Source organism: Choristoneura fumiferana, chromosome 4, assembly GCF_025370935.1.
Source record: "Choristoneura fumiferana chromosome 4, NRCan_CFum_1, whole genome shotgun sequence".
In the NCBI taxonomy this organism is placed as follows: Eukaryota; Metazoa; Arthropoda; class Insecta; order Lepidoptera; family Tortricidae; genus Choristoneura; species Choristoneura fumiferana.
This window is the reverse complement of record NC_133475.1, coordinates 13,528,626-13,544,007: the sequence shown is the minus strand read 5'-3', so window position 1 is coordinate 13,544,007 and position 15,382 is coordinate 13,528,626. Positions and strand designations below refer to the sequence as shown.

The following is a 15,382-nucleotide window of genomic DNA, read 5'->3' as shown; positions in this document are numbered from 1 at the left end:
ACGAATTTCGAATTTTGCACTTCGTAGTAAATCGTAGTAGATCGGCGAGACCTAGTGAGACCACGGGCGAAACGGCAACATCGACTTATTCGGTCTAGAATTGGAATAAATTCCCTTCATCGTTATGCGGGGTAGCTGAACTACGGGGAAAGAAGATTTTTTATGATAAAATTACATTGTTGAAAAGTTATGATTTTTTCTATTTTTCTATAAAAATAAAATGTAGGTACCTATTACGAAAAAATGGGCAATGACAAAGATTAGCCTTTATTTATTTTTTTAAACGAACATTACGAAGGCATATCAACATCCAAATTTTCAATAACATTCAACTTAATCGTAATAGTGTTAGGAGTTGTAACATCAGCCACCAGAATTTCAGCTCCATTGTATAGCCCTAAATCTGTTATTTTCTTCTTTAAATTATCTCTTGTCCTTTCCTCTATGCTTTTGATCGAAGACATGTAGAGTGTTTTATTCCGACCATTGATAATTGTTGTAATACCTGGGAAAAAAAAGTCCAAATTAAACATTGTGCTGTGAGTCATAAAATGTTTCCTGTAGTAATTTGGAGTATTAGTTGCAAAAGTCTGCCAATAAAAAAATACCTAATATGTTTTTCAAGCCAACTCTTAGGATTTCACTGTCATACCTGGACTCTTCATCATAAACAGTTGATCTTCACAAAGCTTGGTATAAATTGTTTGCAATGTCGCGTCAGATTCCAGTGCCATCACCTTTGTTGAGTTACTGCAAGCAACACAGTCAGCACGCCTCTCAGCGCTAAATGTGTATGTGTACACACCATCAGCAATGTTCAGTACCATATAATTATTCATGTTGACGCAGCATGATGATGCCAGTTTAAAAACCTGGAAAGAAATTATAATTCGGGAGTCTGTTTTTTAGCATGGTGCAGCTAGCATTATTATAACAACAACAGTACAACTTGCAAAGCTGAACCAGGCTGAACCCAAATGGTCACATACAGAAGCTATTGGCTCTGTGCACGACATCAGCGCCACCTAGCGTCCGCAACTTTTTTGGCTCTGATGCTCTGACGTTTTGAAATTTCATCGCAACATTGTGACAAAAATCAAACCTATAACATATTAATTTATAATACAAAATTACTGTGATACCGTGATTTGGGTGGAAAAAAGGTTGTGAATTAATTTTTGGTCATTAAAATTAAATGAGGTGAGTAAAATTTATTCAAAAAGTGTGTTTTATTTTCGTTATGACAGGGTTTGTTTACTTCATGTTTAGTTGTACTTTTACTGTAAAACGAAAAGATAAAGCTATCTTATTGGTTTCTTTGAATAATAGTAAAATTATATAATTGTTCTTATATCGCTAGTAATAAATTAAATATTGTTTTCAGATCAAAATGAGTACTTATCATTTTGAAGACTGGTTTTGTGAGTATCACTCAATATAAAATTTTGACCACAAACCGTTTCATAAGGAAAATTATTGCTGGACATGTCCGAGATGAAGAGGAATTAAGAACAAAACAGGGACAGTGTTCAATAATTCAAGCTTGCATCATAACACAAACATCTATTACTAAAATTAGGTAGTTAAAGTTTATATACAAATTGCTTTGTTAATGACAGATTCATATCAGTATGACAGATGACAGAGCCTAGATTATTTCTACTTTTGGCCACTATGAGCGCTGCAATAGATTTCATTACCCCCACCTAGTACTTCGCACCCTTCAAATAACAATAAGAGAAAAATTCTCAAAACTATTTGTATTATTAGCAGTTAATAACTTGGATATAATAACATATCTTGGCCATCCTTAACTGTTGCCCATGATTCCGTCTGCAAGGAATTTGTTTACTGCCATTCGGCAGAAACTATGCAATTTTCCACAGTAGAACTATCCATCCTACCTGGTATTAGTAAGGATATGGATGTTTTGTCTGATGATGATAGCATATGATGTGATAATGATATAACTCTTAACCAACCTCAGTAGCGCAAGCAGCAGCTATAACGGCATTTGTACTGGCAACTGCAGGAATAATGTTCTTCAGAACACCCTGAGTCAACCTGTATGTCACTCCGGAGATGCCATGCTTCATGGCTCGCTCTTGAGCTTTCTCCAGGACCCAAGCCACATGATGTGGATCATCACCATCCAATGGAATGGTGTTGCCCCAAGGGTTTTCCTTAGACCATTGTAAAACTTTCACATATTCAATACAGTGTTCTGGTAACCTGAAATAAAAAAGTATGCAACAATTTACTTTTATTCCATCAATTCAATTCTCTGCTAACATTTATTAATGCAGCTTAGGAGAAAAAAAAAGTAATCCTTGTAGTGGCTCTGAATTTATGAGTAAAACTAGAAAGTTTATCATTATTTGTGATGCAGTACCTATTTTGCAATTAAATCAAAAAATTAAACTCGTTATAATTTTACAAACTAAGACATTTTGCAGTTGATTTAATTTCTGTCATGAGATTAAAAAAAAATGCCTCATTAAACTGAGGATATAAAAATAAAAAAACATATATTTTGCACCATGTAATATTTAGCTACATTTGATGTCTTCACATTCAGAAGCTACGAAATTACTAGTTAATATTGCTTACCTTGGTGTGTTAGCAATAGTGCACAACGGGAATGTAATTTGTGGGGGGTATAAATCCAGGGTACATTCAATGCAGGCGCTCATGCCGGGCAGGATGACCCTGGCATTGCCCTTGAAACCCTCGGTGCCCCCGTCAACCAGGGGAATCACACTGCTCTGATCCAAACTTCCTAAATAAATAGTGTAATTACAACTCATGTTAAATCAAAGATAATATGAAAAAAATAGATGAGAGAATGGTTGTAAAATGCAATTTTCAATAGAAGTGGCAGAGAAAGATGTTTTCTATGTTTGCCATAGTTTTTCATAGAAATTCTTATAACTCTTGCCTTGCCAGAAACTACTTTGTAGTAAGCAACAAGTACTATGATGCACTCTGTATGTAGGTTATAAATTCCAAAAAGAAGTACATCATGGTATATTTGTTATGGGGTTAAAATAATGACAATTCTATTGGGATACTTATCTTGTTTGGAGTATGAAATGCCAAATCACAGAATAATTAAAAAAATATTAACTTTTAAATCCCTTTATGAGGTTATTTATAAAAGTTAACAAGCTTAGCAGAAATTGGGGTAACAAAGTATGTTTTTACTTATACAGTGCTAGACCAAACATTGATTTTATTTACCATCATCATTATATTGCAGCAGTGATGCAAGCATGCCATTAAGCCAGCGCCTTGCCACTATGGAATCTAAGCCGCAGACCACAATGTGGAATTGTCTGTAGAAACCATCATCCATGTCTTGTATAGCGCAATGATGTGCTGTTGCTTCACAGCCAGGTACTCTGAATGTTAAAAAGTTGCTAAACAAAAGCTCCAACAAAAACAATTAAATATAACCTTCCAAAAACAAAATGTTACCTTTTATTTACAAATTCAACAGCACATTTGGCTTTTGATAATCCAATATCATTTTTCCTGAACAAAAACTGCCTGTTCAGATTAGACAATTCTATGGTATCCATATCTATTATGTGGATTTTTTTGAAACCCATCAATGCTAAGTCTTTCAGCAGTTCACAGCCTAGACCACCAGCTCCAACTATCAGTATTTTGCAGGAGTTCATAGTGAAATCCAATATTTCTGCGGACGGTTCAAAATCAGGATGGCAGAAGGGACCAGATCTTTCTAATAATTTTCGTATATTTAGCCATCTTCTTTGCAAATATTCCGCAGTCTGAACCTCGCCAGAAGACATTCTACTGTATAAAATAAAACAATAATAAGTAAGCAAGAGAATTATTTAACACGCTAAAAAACAAAGCAAAACTGTTGGACCGGCAAGTGGGATTCAAGCTCGCAAGCTCAATTTACAAGTTTAGCTGTTAAATTTTGATAATACACCACACCAGCAGTTTTCTCTGAGCTCAGTTTAAGATGAAACCCAAAATAAATTACAAACTATGATGAAAATTTTGCTTCACCTCTTCTTCTCACCAAGTTTATGCAAATCAGAATCAGAATCGAGAGAATCAATTTGATAATCGAGAGAGAGAGGAGACAATAAATTGAGAGGAACGAAACGAAACGAACGATCATTCAGCAAATTCTTGGCAAATTCACAAAACGCAACGCACGCACGTCAAATAAATAAATAAACGTCAAATCAAACTAATGAAAGAAATGCCAAAAAAAATCGGGTGACACTTCCCCGGCCCGGATAATACCGGGATGGAAATACCGACCCTATTTTTCGTGAACACGCCCATAGAAGCTCCTGTCAGTTTCTATGGACGTGTACACAAAAAACAGGGCTGGTATTTCCATGTCGGTGTTATCCGGGCCGGGAAAGAGTGTCACCCAAAAAACCAAATTTAATAAATGTAAGTAAGTGTTGCCCAGTATATTTCCAAGGCAAGGCATTCCCTATGATTTATTATTAAATTAATTTATTGTTAACTTAAATACAAATAATATTAATGATTTACTATAACATAACTTATTGTGTTATAAAGGCTTTAAAGTTAAACCTTTTTGAACAATGTACTCAAAAACAAATGTTACATTCTATAACTGAATAGATGGCATTACGTTCTATTGGCCTGGTATTCATTTGTTGAAAATGGAGGCGTGAAGGAAGACTAGTTGTCGGAAAACCCGAATTTTCATGTTAGCGGATGTGAGGATTTCCATGTGAGTAGAACCATTTGAATACTTGCCTAGTTTTCAGTACCTCATAAAAGGTAAGTCGTCAACGTTAAAATATAATAACTACGTATGTTATCTTTGAAATTTAAGGGAGAGACTTGTGAACATCTTGGTAGGTAAGTACGTGATTAAAACCATGCTGATTCTAAAAAACGGTTATGCCATGGTTTTTAAGTAAACAAATTGCGATGAATTATTTACTACGAAAACATTGTGAAAAGCCCTTCACAACATGTTAGGTAAGTATCTAAAATAACAACATGCGTACCTAGGTAGGTTCGTAGATCACTTCATTGTCATTATTTTGTTGGTCGACATTATTCCTTATAATGCCGATCAAATAATACAATACGAATTTGGCATTTAATTTATTATAGCAGCCTTATCTACAATATGGACCATTTGTATTATTATAAATATGTATTTGTTTTGTTTATAGGGTTCAAAATGGCTGGGGCTAAAATTAATACTAAGTCCAAAGGGAAAGATGACAAGAGCAAAGGAAACAAGAACTTAAGCAGCAACAATGAAGAAAATGAAGAGTATGATTGTTCTTTGCTTAGGAAACCAGTACTTACAAGTATTACAGGGTTTGCTCAGGCAAGAAAAGTATTTGATTTGGCTACTGAGGAAGTGAGTATCAAAAAAACCTTTCATGTAGAAACAACTAAACCTGAATTAAATAAAATTAAATAAACTAAATAAAATTAAATATTACAACAAATTTGATTAACCTATTTATATATTTTTCAGTTGAAAAGTCTGCTGGCTAATGAATGTGACTTACTGTATGAGTGTAAAGTATGTCGAAATATATTTAGAAGCTTGGCGAATTTTATTTCTCACAAGCGTTTTTATTGTAAAGAGAAATTTAGTTCTTCAGTTCACAGTCATTTTGTAAAGAATACCTCAGTAGTAAGTATCTGCCGTTAAATAATTTTGCTACTGCTGATTAAAAAATATTTTACTATCACTTATATCCTTGTTTAACTGCAGGCAAGTGAAATGATAAAAATAAGACAAATGGAAGAAGCATTGAAACTTACAGAAGCAATTCCTACTGAAAGCAATGACCGTATACCCCTAACTAAAGATATAACAGGAATAGTTGAGAAACTGGCCAAAATTAAGGGTCGATACAATTTTGATGAGCAGCAAGTGACTCTACAGAAAATACCAAACAGCTCCATAGCAGTCTTCCAGAGTCATAGTGCAGAGAAAAGAAGTGATAACATGCAGGCTCAGGTATTTAAAGCAATCTTAACCTACAAACCTTTTTGCTATGCATCTTGTGTTACTTCTAACATAAATATCAAAAGCCTTGAGGAAAATAGGTGGCAAGTGCCAGAATAATATTCAACCATTAAGATAACTTACTTTACAGATTTTGATAGATGTTTAAAGATTCATCCAATTTTAAGTAAAAATAAAAAAAATGGTAATGAGACATGTTTTTATGAGGGTTGTATTTATTAATAAAACATAACAAAGTACAAATCAAAATAATGGTAACTAAAACTACCTACATACAAACTAGTTATAAATAAAAAATTTGCCCAAAATCGCTGCCAGGTGGTAAGGTGCCCTGAAAGCTGGCAGCACTACCATGCTGTATGGCAATGCTTATTCTTTGTGCTAAGAAAAAGCCAGCCCTCTGGTCACCCGAAACTGTAATTCATTTGTTTTTATTACTTTGCCCAATAGGGGGATAGACATTATATATACTTAATGCCCGGGAAATGTAATTAATTGAATAGTTTTTATCAAATTGTATCTCATATTGGTAATTTTTCATAATGAAAAATTACCGATTTATCACTTGGTCCACAACATATATACTCTCTGTAAGTAATTTGTAAATTTGTACTACCACTAGTAATTAATTAGTTTATTTTAAAGTCAGTATGGGGGGTCCATATTGGCTCAAATAAAAAAAAAACGATTATTTATAAATAAAAATACCGCGTTGTAATCATAATCATCATTTCTCCGAAAATTGTTTGTTATATATTTTTAAAATAATTATTTTTTACTACATACCTAAATTGTTCATAATGATAAATATTTCGATTTTTTTTTACTCATGATGTCATTGCCGAAATTTTATCTGTACCCATAATGTTATTTGGGATTTTTTTATTTATAAACTTATTTCATATAGTCATCGCAGTTCTAACCTACCCTAACCCACTTTTCTGGCAGGATTTCAGTTCTGTGAGGGTCGCAGTTCTAACCTAACCTAACCCATTTTTTGGCAGCATTTAGGTTTTGTGAAGGTCACAGTTCTAACCTAACTGCCTTTTCTGGCTTTTTTGTTTTTTTTTAGCTTCTTAATTTGAATTTATTTGCATTTGTTTGTATGTAGGATAGATTATGAATAAACAAAGGTATATTGTAAAATATATATAATAGGTTAGGTACCAAATGTCATTGCCTGAAATTGATATGTTGAATAGTGATATACTTATACGTAAATTGTAGTAAAGAGTTATTTATGTTGAATGAAAATATAAGTATAATAAATTCGGAGTTCCAATGATTATTGTCTAAAATAAAATAAAAAATATAATGATCATTAGGATGTAAAATTTTACGAGATACATTTTCTATGTTTCAATAATCGAGTTTGCAATTTTATATGAACTTTGGCGCACCCGTCAGTAAGAACTAAACATTAGCATTTTATGTATTCCATGTTTATAATAAATTTCAGGTGCAGGAATTGGACAGTATACTATCACAAGACAGAGCCGTTCTCCAAAAAGATGGGTCATTCAATGTGCAGAGTTCATTGAATGCTATCAAGAATGGCGACTCTGATAATGATAATGTCATTCAAATTAGTGATGACGACGACAGTGATGACGGCAGAGTACCTAAGTGCAAGATATGTAAGAAATATGATATTCCATTTCTTTAATTTCTGGGTCATGAAAACTTAATATTTTATGAAGACACCTCATACTTGCTCGTTTGCAATATGGATGCCAGTTGGAACAGATTCTCAAACACCGTATTGTCACTAAAGCTACGAAAGCAGTGCTTGCACTGTTGTGTTTCGGCGTGGAGAGCAAGACAGCCGGTGAAATTACTGGCACTTGAGGTATCCCATCTTAGGCCTTTAGGTTGGCAACGCATCTGCAATCCCCCTGGTGTTGCGAGTGTCTATGGGCAGTGGTGATCTCTTACCATCAGGAGACCCACTCGCTCGTTTGCCATCCAGTCGAATAAAAAAAAAAAAAAAAAAAAAACAGAAAATAATTTCGTGTTCCAATCGCCTTCTCACAGCACACTTCGTTACTCTATCTAATTCTATGCCCATTACTTTAGTTGAGAGACTATAAATACTTAGATTGCCAATCAATATTACCAATGGGTGGACATTGCATGCTATTATGCTCTTATTACGCGTTCTAACATGAGCAGAGCACGATTACATAAACTCCATTCCAATAGAATCTGACAATCCTGTAAACACTTCCAGCCAACTAATATGATCACCGGGTTGCCTAGGTCTTGTGACTATTATTCTTTTTTGATTCTTTCCAGACTAAGTATAATCACATCAACAGGGACATACATAATAAGGTGTGGCCACGTTAGGGTTTCTTAAATGTCTAGAAAATTGTCAGATTCTAATATAGTATAATTGCAAACGTGTCTCGCACGACTAGCGGTCATCGAAATTTACTCTATCGTCGCATTCATCGATTGGTGGTTATCTGGAGTCAACTTATGGGTACTTGGCGGCGGGTGTCGCAATTTTGTACGTAACAGGGTACTAACAGATATTTTGTGCTTACATCTGTAATGCATCTGTATTGAATATCGTTTTTCATCACACTTGCTCGTAAACAGTGTCGTAACATGCAGGCTACCTTGGTTGCAACCCCCTAAATAAAACCCTCGACCTTAATGTGCTTGTTACTGCATGGCGCGCTGCTGCTCCGTGCGCGCGCTGCACACGCACGCCATGCACATGCTGCGGGGGGGGAGGGGGGGAGGGCGGCGGAGAGCTGGCGCTGCCAAGAGCGCTATCAGCGGTATCGGCAATTTTTGAAAAAATATTAGTTTTTCTTTTACAAATACACAATTTTACTGGCAAATGTGATGAAAAACATTATTTGTCGCTCGGGCGGTACTAGAATTACGAACATCGACTCATTAAAGTCCTCAGTCTTCGACTTCGGGCTTCTAATGGACTCTCGTTCGTAATTCCTTATTTACCGCTTATTTAATAGTTCGTTTTTATCTTGCTTTCTCAACTAGCTTACTGAAGCTTACTATTTAAACCTAATTGAGATAGCAAGATAAATACGCCCTTATCCGACAACATACGATAGAAAAACACTATTCACTAGATCTGTATATACGTAACGTACCTAAGTGAGTTTAAGTTTGCAGGTGGTAGGACCTTGTGCAAGGTCCGCCCGGATTGCTACCACCATCTTGCTCGCTAATCCTGCCGTGAAGCAGCAGTGCTTGCACTGTTGTGTTTCGGCGTGGAGAGTAAGACAGCCGGTGAAATTACTGGCACTTGAGGTATCCCATCTTAGACCTCTAGGTTGGCAACGCATCTGCATTATCCCTGGTGTTGCAGATGTTTATGGGCGGTGGTGATCTCTTACCATCAGGAGAGCCATGCACTTGCTCGTTTTCCATCCAGTCGAATAAAAAAAAAGTGACCGCAGCAAAAACGCAACGTGCAATGCATAAACATACTCATTTCATGTCCACCCTTCCATTTAGCATTGCCATTGTTGGATAAAATAAAAACCGTTAGCTTGGTGGTTTGACCTATGTTAGGAGAAAGATTTTTTCAGAATTCGTGTGCGAAATTTTGCTTAAATTTAACCATGTGCTTTTCGGTGAAGGAAAACATCGTGAGAAAACCTGCGTACCTACACCTGCGAAGCAATTCAATTGTTTTCGTAAAATTCCCAATCCGCTCTGCGTGGGAACTAAAGTTTAAGTCCTCTCGCTCCCGGAGGAGGCCTGTGAGAATGTCGATGAATAATACTTACCTATTACAGTTTCTAGACTGGTCAAAATATTTATGTACCAAATTGTTGATCATCAGGCGACATGCAGTTCTCCACTCAGAAGACGTTTAAGTTCCACATGAAGTACAAACACCTGGAAAGCCGGCTGGTGTACCCTTGCCCTGATTGTTTTGAGATATTCTCCACTTCCTGGAGCGTGTACCGACATCTATTCAAAGTGCACAGGTACTATATAATATAAACTACCTGACTCGTCGCTTTAAGACAGGTGTTTTTTATGCTCCGGATTTTCTAACGAAAATTTTCACAATACGCCACTGCTGGATAAATTTAGCGTTTTTGCTGCGTTTTTTTTTCATCATTACCGTTTCGTCAAGTATTATTAAAAGAGATGATGCTCAGGGTTATTTTTTATGAAAACTAAACACAATATCGACGCTAAATCTAGCGTTACAAAATTCTTGCGATTTGTTCTTCCGTTGTGCTTTTAGGGATGTTTTGGTAAGCGTAAGTAACTTATTCACGCTCAAACCGCTGAACCGATTAAGATGCATTTTAGTATGGAGATAGTTTGAGACGCTGGAAAGGACAGATAGTTTTATTCCGGAAAAATGCTTAGTTTCCGCGAGATAGCGATAAACGAATTCGCATTTTTACACATGCAGACGCCAACAGGTAAAACTTCACAGCCAGTGATTGAATAACAATATATTTTTACTGACAGAAAATCGGCAGCACAAATAAGAAGGCTGAGAGAAGCTATACAAGCTAAGGCTTTTAAAATGAACAATCCTCCAGCTTTCTATGAGAAGAAGAAAAATATGAAAGCAGCTGCTCCGCAAAAGATCACTGAAGAGGAGAGACTAGATCAAGAGAATCAGGTATACTTTTATACTTTAATATTTATAATTTAAGGATGCAGGACCCTGACCCCACTTGTTTTTTCTGTCTTTACGACTTTTCTTAGGCGCTTCACAGCTTGCAAAAATAAACACCAAAAACGTGGTTCTGTGACTGGTTTCATCCGTCACATTACTATTTCTGGTGAGGGAGTGAGATGCCTCCTCGCTTCATGGGTGCTGGAAAGGTTATAAGTGCATACGCCTTATTTTGCAGACGCAAACGATAGTTAAAGTTAACGCGCTCAAACGAGATTAACCCCCTGTTTCACCATCCATTGATTAAATTTATCTGAGACATAAATGTGATGCCGTCTCTGTTTGTTTTGTTCGAATAGACGGAGGCGGCATCACATTTATCCTTCAAATAAAATTAAACAATGGGTGGTCCCCCTTAGTCTGTACTACTACTGAGGATGTTGCACACTATAAAAAAATAAACTCCTGTCGTCTGCGTCTATAAACGTTTGACGCCCCCTCTGGATCCGGGCTGAATATTACGTTCATCTAACAGAATAATGAATGTATTGTTTTGTATGAACAATACAAATGTTTGTTCTCGGGTCTTGGATGTTTAATATGTATTTTTATTTATATAAGTATGTTTATCCATTGCCTAGTATCCATAGCTTTGCTTTGTTTGGGACTAGGTCAATTGGTGTCAAGTGTCCCATGATATTTATTATTTATTTATTTACTTTATTGTCACAATTTCTTTATGAAAATTAAACAAGAAATTGATTTAAAGATATCAAACCGTAAATTTGAGGTTGCAAAGTCAAAACACAAGTTTTAGTTTTTGTAAATATGCCATCATTCTATTTGATGAGCGATTAGTAGGATTTTAATTGAATTTGAATTCCTAATGCCGCAATCTTGATGTTCAGGCGTGGATGGACAACATGGAGAGTGACGGCGAGCTGCCTCGCTGCGGCGGCTGCGGGCGCACGTTCGAGCGTCGCGCCGCGCTCGCTGCGCACACGCACACGTGCCAGCCGCGCTCGCGCGCCCTCGCCCGCCGCCCGCCCGCCACAGAGAGCAAGAAGATTGAGATACAGATACGGAAGGATTACAAGAAGGGACCGCCCAGCTTGAACCTGATGCCTAAAGCTGACATTGGTAAGTACGGCTTGTTGGATTGGGGCTCCATACCAGAAAGGTGATGTAACTCTGTGAAACACGCAGAACAAGATCGAGACAAAGATACGGAAAATCTGCAATAAGGGACCACCCAACGTGATACCTAAAGCTGAAACTGGTGAGTTCATTTTTTAGGGCTCCGTAACCGAAGGGTATGGAACTCAAATAAGCACACAGAATAAGGTCGAAACACAGATACGGAAAGTCTGCATTTAGGGACCGCCCAGTTTGAATCTGATGCCTAAAGCGGGCATTGGTGAGTTGATTTGTTAGAGCTCCGTAACCGAAGGATATGAAACTCTAATAAGCACACAGAACAAGATCGAGACACAGATACACGGAAGGACTGCAACAAGAGACCGCCTAGCTTGAACTTGACTTGAATCTATGATCTATGACTGGTAAAATACAAAATACAAATCATTTCAACGCATCTGCAATCCCCCTGGTGTTGCAGGTGTCTATGGGCGGTGGTGATCTCTTACCATCAGGCGACCCACTTGCTCGTTTACCATCTAGTCGAATAAAAAAAAAATACTGAAAATAGGCCGCAATGGGCATTTTTACACCTCATTTTTTAAACTACCAGCGCTTTCGGAAAGACCATCATTGCCAAGAAGAATGCGCCACAAGAAACTTGGTAGAAAGTAATTTTTTCATAATAAAATAATTACAAGTAAAATACTTAAAAAGTAAGTAAGTTCGATTGATGGGGGGTACCGTATCTGAAGGGTACTTATAAGTATTTCTGCTGCAAGTTAAAAAATTGTAATCCTAGGTATTAAGGTTAGCCTAGCCACCCCTGACCGTAATTCTTAGAGACTGTTTTTTTCTTTTTGCCCATTTAATATTATTTTTGCTTTTCAGAAAGCAAACCAGTCACCGATGAAGCTCAAACTGCGAGTAAAGCAAAGGCTGAGAAAATCGCTGAAACTGCTGAGAATACAGAGCAGAGCATCCAAACAGATCCGCCTGAGAAAGAAGTTCAACCTGTTAAGAAAACAAATGAATCCGCTGAAAAAGATGAAGAAGTAATGGAGACTAGTCAAGAAGCTGCCGAAAAAGACTCTGAAACAACAGAGAATGTACTCGAAGAAGCCACTATGGATATAATTGACGATAAATCCAGCGACAGTGCCGAATCCCCCCAAAAACATCTGCTAGTCAAACAGCGAGCTGATAAGCATCCAATTTCGAGATTGCCGTTCGCGCTCCAAATTGAGAAAAACAATTTTGCCGCATTCAAAAAAAGAATTCAGCAAGACGTGGACTTGGAGAAGTTGTTATGTAAAAAGTGTGACTCGAATTATACTAGTATACAGGACCTTCACGACCACATGGCCGAGCACTACAAATGGATGCGGTACGCTTGCAAACTGTGCAATTTTAAACACTACGATTTTGTGAAAGTGCCTGAGCATGTTAAAATAGTACACAAGCTGAAAGGCGATTCCGATTTCTACTTCAGTACTGTGAAAGCTATCGATGGTGCTGAAGCGCTAGAATTGGCAGAACCCGTAGAGTTGTGTGATGGAAACGATGAGAGTTCGGAGTCGCGGCGACCGAGCCGCTGCTCCAGCGACTCCAGTCGTTTGTCAGACGACAGCTCCTCTAGCAGTGTCAGAGTCGAAACTGGCGCACGAAAACGAAAGATGTATCACAACAGGAATTCTAATAAACGAAAGAAGGAAACAATCGTAAATGGTATGTTGGCTCTTATATTTAGAAAGTCTCGCCCTATTGTCACTATATTGTAAATTCTTAACAACTTTGCTAACTTTGTTTCAGATGAAACTGATGACGTCAAGGAAGGTGATGCTTCTGTGGATAAAACCATCAACAATGCAGGCGATATTGAATCATCTCCAACTACCAAAATGTTTGAAGAAAATTCATCAGATGTGGAAGAATTAGAAGACAAACTTTCTAAGCGACACATAGCTAAACAAATCCCGTCCGTTGTTTCACGAAGACCAGTTCGAAAGAAGACAAAACCGAAAAATGAGGATTTTGAATATGATCTTTCGAATCTATTAAAAATGGAAGCACAAGGCTACCGAGATTCACAGACAGTAACCACCGCACCTAAGATAACCCAAACTAAGAAACGGATTCAACAAGAGTTTCAAAATAACTATGACAACATTAACAAAGAATATATTGGAGCTTTATTACTTATGTCTAATAAAGCCGTTGATAAAGCTGCAGCTGAATTGAAAACCACTAATTTCAGTGCTCCAATATTTAGCATTCAGAAAGAACAGCGACCCCCAAATGTATTCGCCAAGCCAATGTTGCCCAAACCTTCTAGAGCCGAAAAAATGTCGCCGAAAAAGGATAACCTGGAAGAGGCTAAAGATAGCTCCAGTTCGAGTAAAATTTCGAAAATTCAGGACGCTAGTCCAATTAACGATACACAAATTGACAGGCTTGCCACAGACGAAAATGGAACTAAATTTGACAAAGATAATTTATCTTTAACAAAAGGAGATATAAAGGAAAAAGAATGCGTTGTAAAAGAGCAAAGCACAAATACCGGACCAAGTGAATCAGTTAAACCAAAAGTGAAGATACCATCAATAGTCCCCATAAAATTCCGACGTCAAAGTTTGGAACTGATGAAAAATCCGATTATAAATAAAAACATTACAGACTTTTCTAAAGCAGGAATGAAAACTAAAATTCTTCTTATTAAACCAATAAATAGAAATAAAGATGGTGTATCAAGTAATACTCCTCTGAAATTCCAGACAATAAAGTTAAAGGAAACTAATAAGGGCTTAACAACCAATGAAGACAAACCTAATGACCAAATAGTTGTAGTTAAAGTTCCTAAAGTTAATCGAGCTGTTGCACGAACTGTACCAGATAACAACGCGAATATTAACCGGTTAGTTCCACTGACTAAAACAGAGAATATCAATGAAGCTGTAGAGAACAAAATTGATACAAAAAGCTATCCAATTGTTGTAGATGAAAATAACACTGAAAAATCAGATGAAGATAGCGTCGATATTAGAGGTAATGAGTCTGAACAAAATAGTGTTGATAGTAATAATGTATCTAATGTAAGTCAGTCTGGTACTCCGGACTTAGTTGATAAAACTGGTTGTGGTAATGAAATAAGTAGTATAGCTTCCGAAGCCTCTAACGAAGTTCCTGAACCTATGGACATTGAAGAGTTAGGTACAATAGGTTCAGAAATCCTTGAAACTGTAAGTGACCATAAATCTGTTTCTGCAAAATCGATAGCTACGCTAATGGAATCTACCAATGCTAAATCTGTTCTAAGTATTCCAGAATTAGCAGTTAACTCTATTATACACGAACCGCTTTATCTTGAAACTGTGGATAAAACAGTAAGTACTAATAATGAAGAAACGTGTTGTAATGTTACGAATGCTATTCGTGAATCAACTAAACAGGATTCTGAACCAAATACAGTCACAAATGGTGACATTTCTTCGTCATAACTGTCGTTGTCTATTTTAATAAAGTAATACAGCCACATGGATTTTAATTTCAAGGAAATTTTATTTAGTTTATTTGTACAGTTTGTTAGTTTTACGTTGCTT

At 36.7% G+C, this 15,382-nt stretch overlaps 2 protein-coding genes across 8 annotated transcripts; one reads left to right on the top strand and one right to left on the bottom strand.

Annotated features, from left to right (window-relative positions):
* Positions 1–251: 251 nt before the first annotated feature.
* Positions 252–4,226, bottom strand: Uba3 (Ubiquitin-like activating enzyme 3). Of its 6 annotated transcripts, none has more exons than XM_074087017.1 (7): positions 4,042–4,226; positions 3,478–3,819; positions 3,241–3,401; positions 2,611–2,779; positions 1,983–2,232; positions 653–872; positions 252–505 (listed from the first exon to the last, which is right to left on the bottom strand). In XM_074087017.1, the coding sequence occupies exons 2-7, from the start codon at positions 3,813–3,815 to the stop codon at positions 291–293; spliced, it is 1,353 nt and encodes a 450-aa protein (XP_073943118.1). In that variant the 5' UTR covers positions 3,816–3,819; positions 4,042–4,226; the 3' UTR covers positions 252–290. The 6 variants fall into 6 exon arrangements, with proteins under 6 accessions (XP_073943118.1, XP_073943119.1, XP_073943121.1 ...); XM_074087018.1 differs by having other exon boundaries at positions 3,478–3,816; XM_074087020.1 differs by having other exon boundaries at positions 4,055–4,226.
* A 239-nt stretch (positions 4,227–4,465) lies between these two features.
* Positions 4,466–15,327, top strand: LOC141427506 (uncharacterized). 2 transcript variants are annotated; one of them, XM_074087015.1, is made up of 11 exons: positions 4,466–4,750; positions 4,856–5,004; positions 5,205–5,398; positions 5,519–5,680; positions 5,762–6,010; positions 7,479–7,656; positions 9,846–9,993; positions 10,493–10,649; positions 11,555–11,786; positions 12,675–13,511; positions 13,596–15,327. In XM_074087015.1, exons 2-11 carry the CDS (start codon positions 4,998–5,000, stop codon positions 15,278–15,280), a joined length of 3,849 nt encoding a protein of 1,282 aa, XP_073943116.1. In that variant the 5' UTR covers positions 4,466–4,750; positions 4,856–4,997; the 3' UTR covers positions 15,281–15,327. The 2 variants fall into 2 exon arrangements, with proteins under 2 accessions (XP_073943116.1, XP_073943117.1); XM_074087016.1 differs by lacking the exon at positions 4,856–5,004.
* Positions 15,328–15,382: the final 55 nt, after the last annotated feature.

Bases quoted from the DNA above. Each gene is read 5' to 3' on its own strand.
- Uba3 (XM_074087017.1), bottom strand. From the start codon at position 3,815: ATGTCTTCTGGCGAGGTTCAGACTGCGGAATATTTGCAAAGAAGATGG. The intron at 873-1,982 runs GTTGGTTAAGAG...ATTTCTTTCCAG, and splicing joins CTGCTGCTTGCGCTACTGAG to GTTTTTAAACTGGCATCATC. The intron at 506-652 runs GTATGACAGTGA...TTTTTTTCCCAG, and splicing joins GTTTATGATGAAGAGTCCAG to GTATTACAACAATTATCAAT.
- LOC141427506 (XM_074087015.1), top strand. The intron at 5,399-5,518 runs GTGAGTATCAAA...TATATTTTTCAG, and splicing joins TTGATTTGGCTACTGAGGAA to TTGAAAAGTCTGCTGGCTAA. The intron at 7,657-9,845 runs GTAAGAAATATG...GTTGATCATCAG, and splicing joins AGTACCTAAGTGCAAGATAT to GCGACATGCAGTTCTCCACT.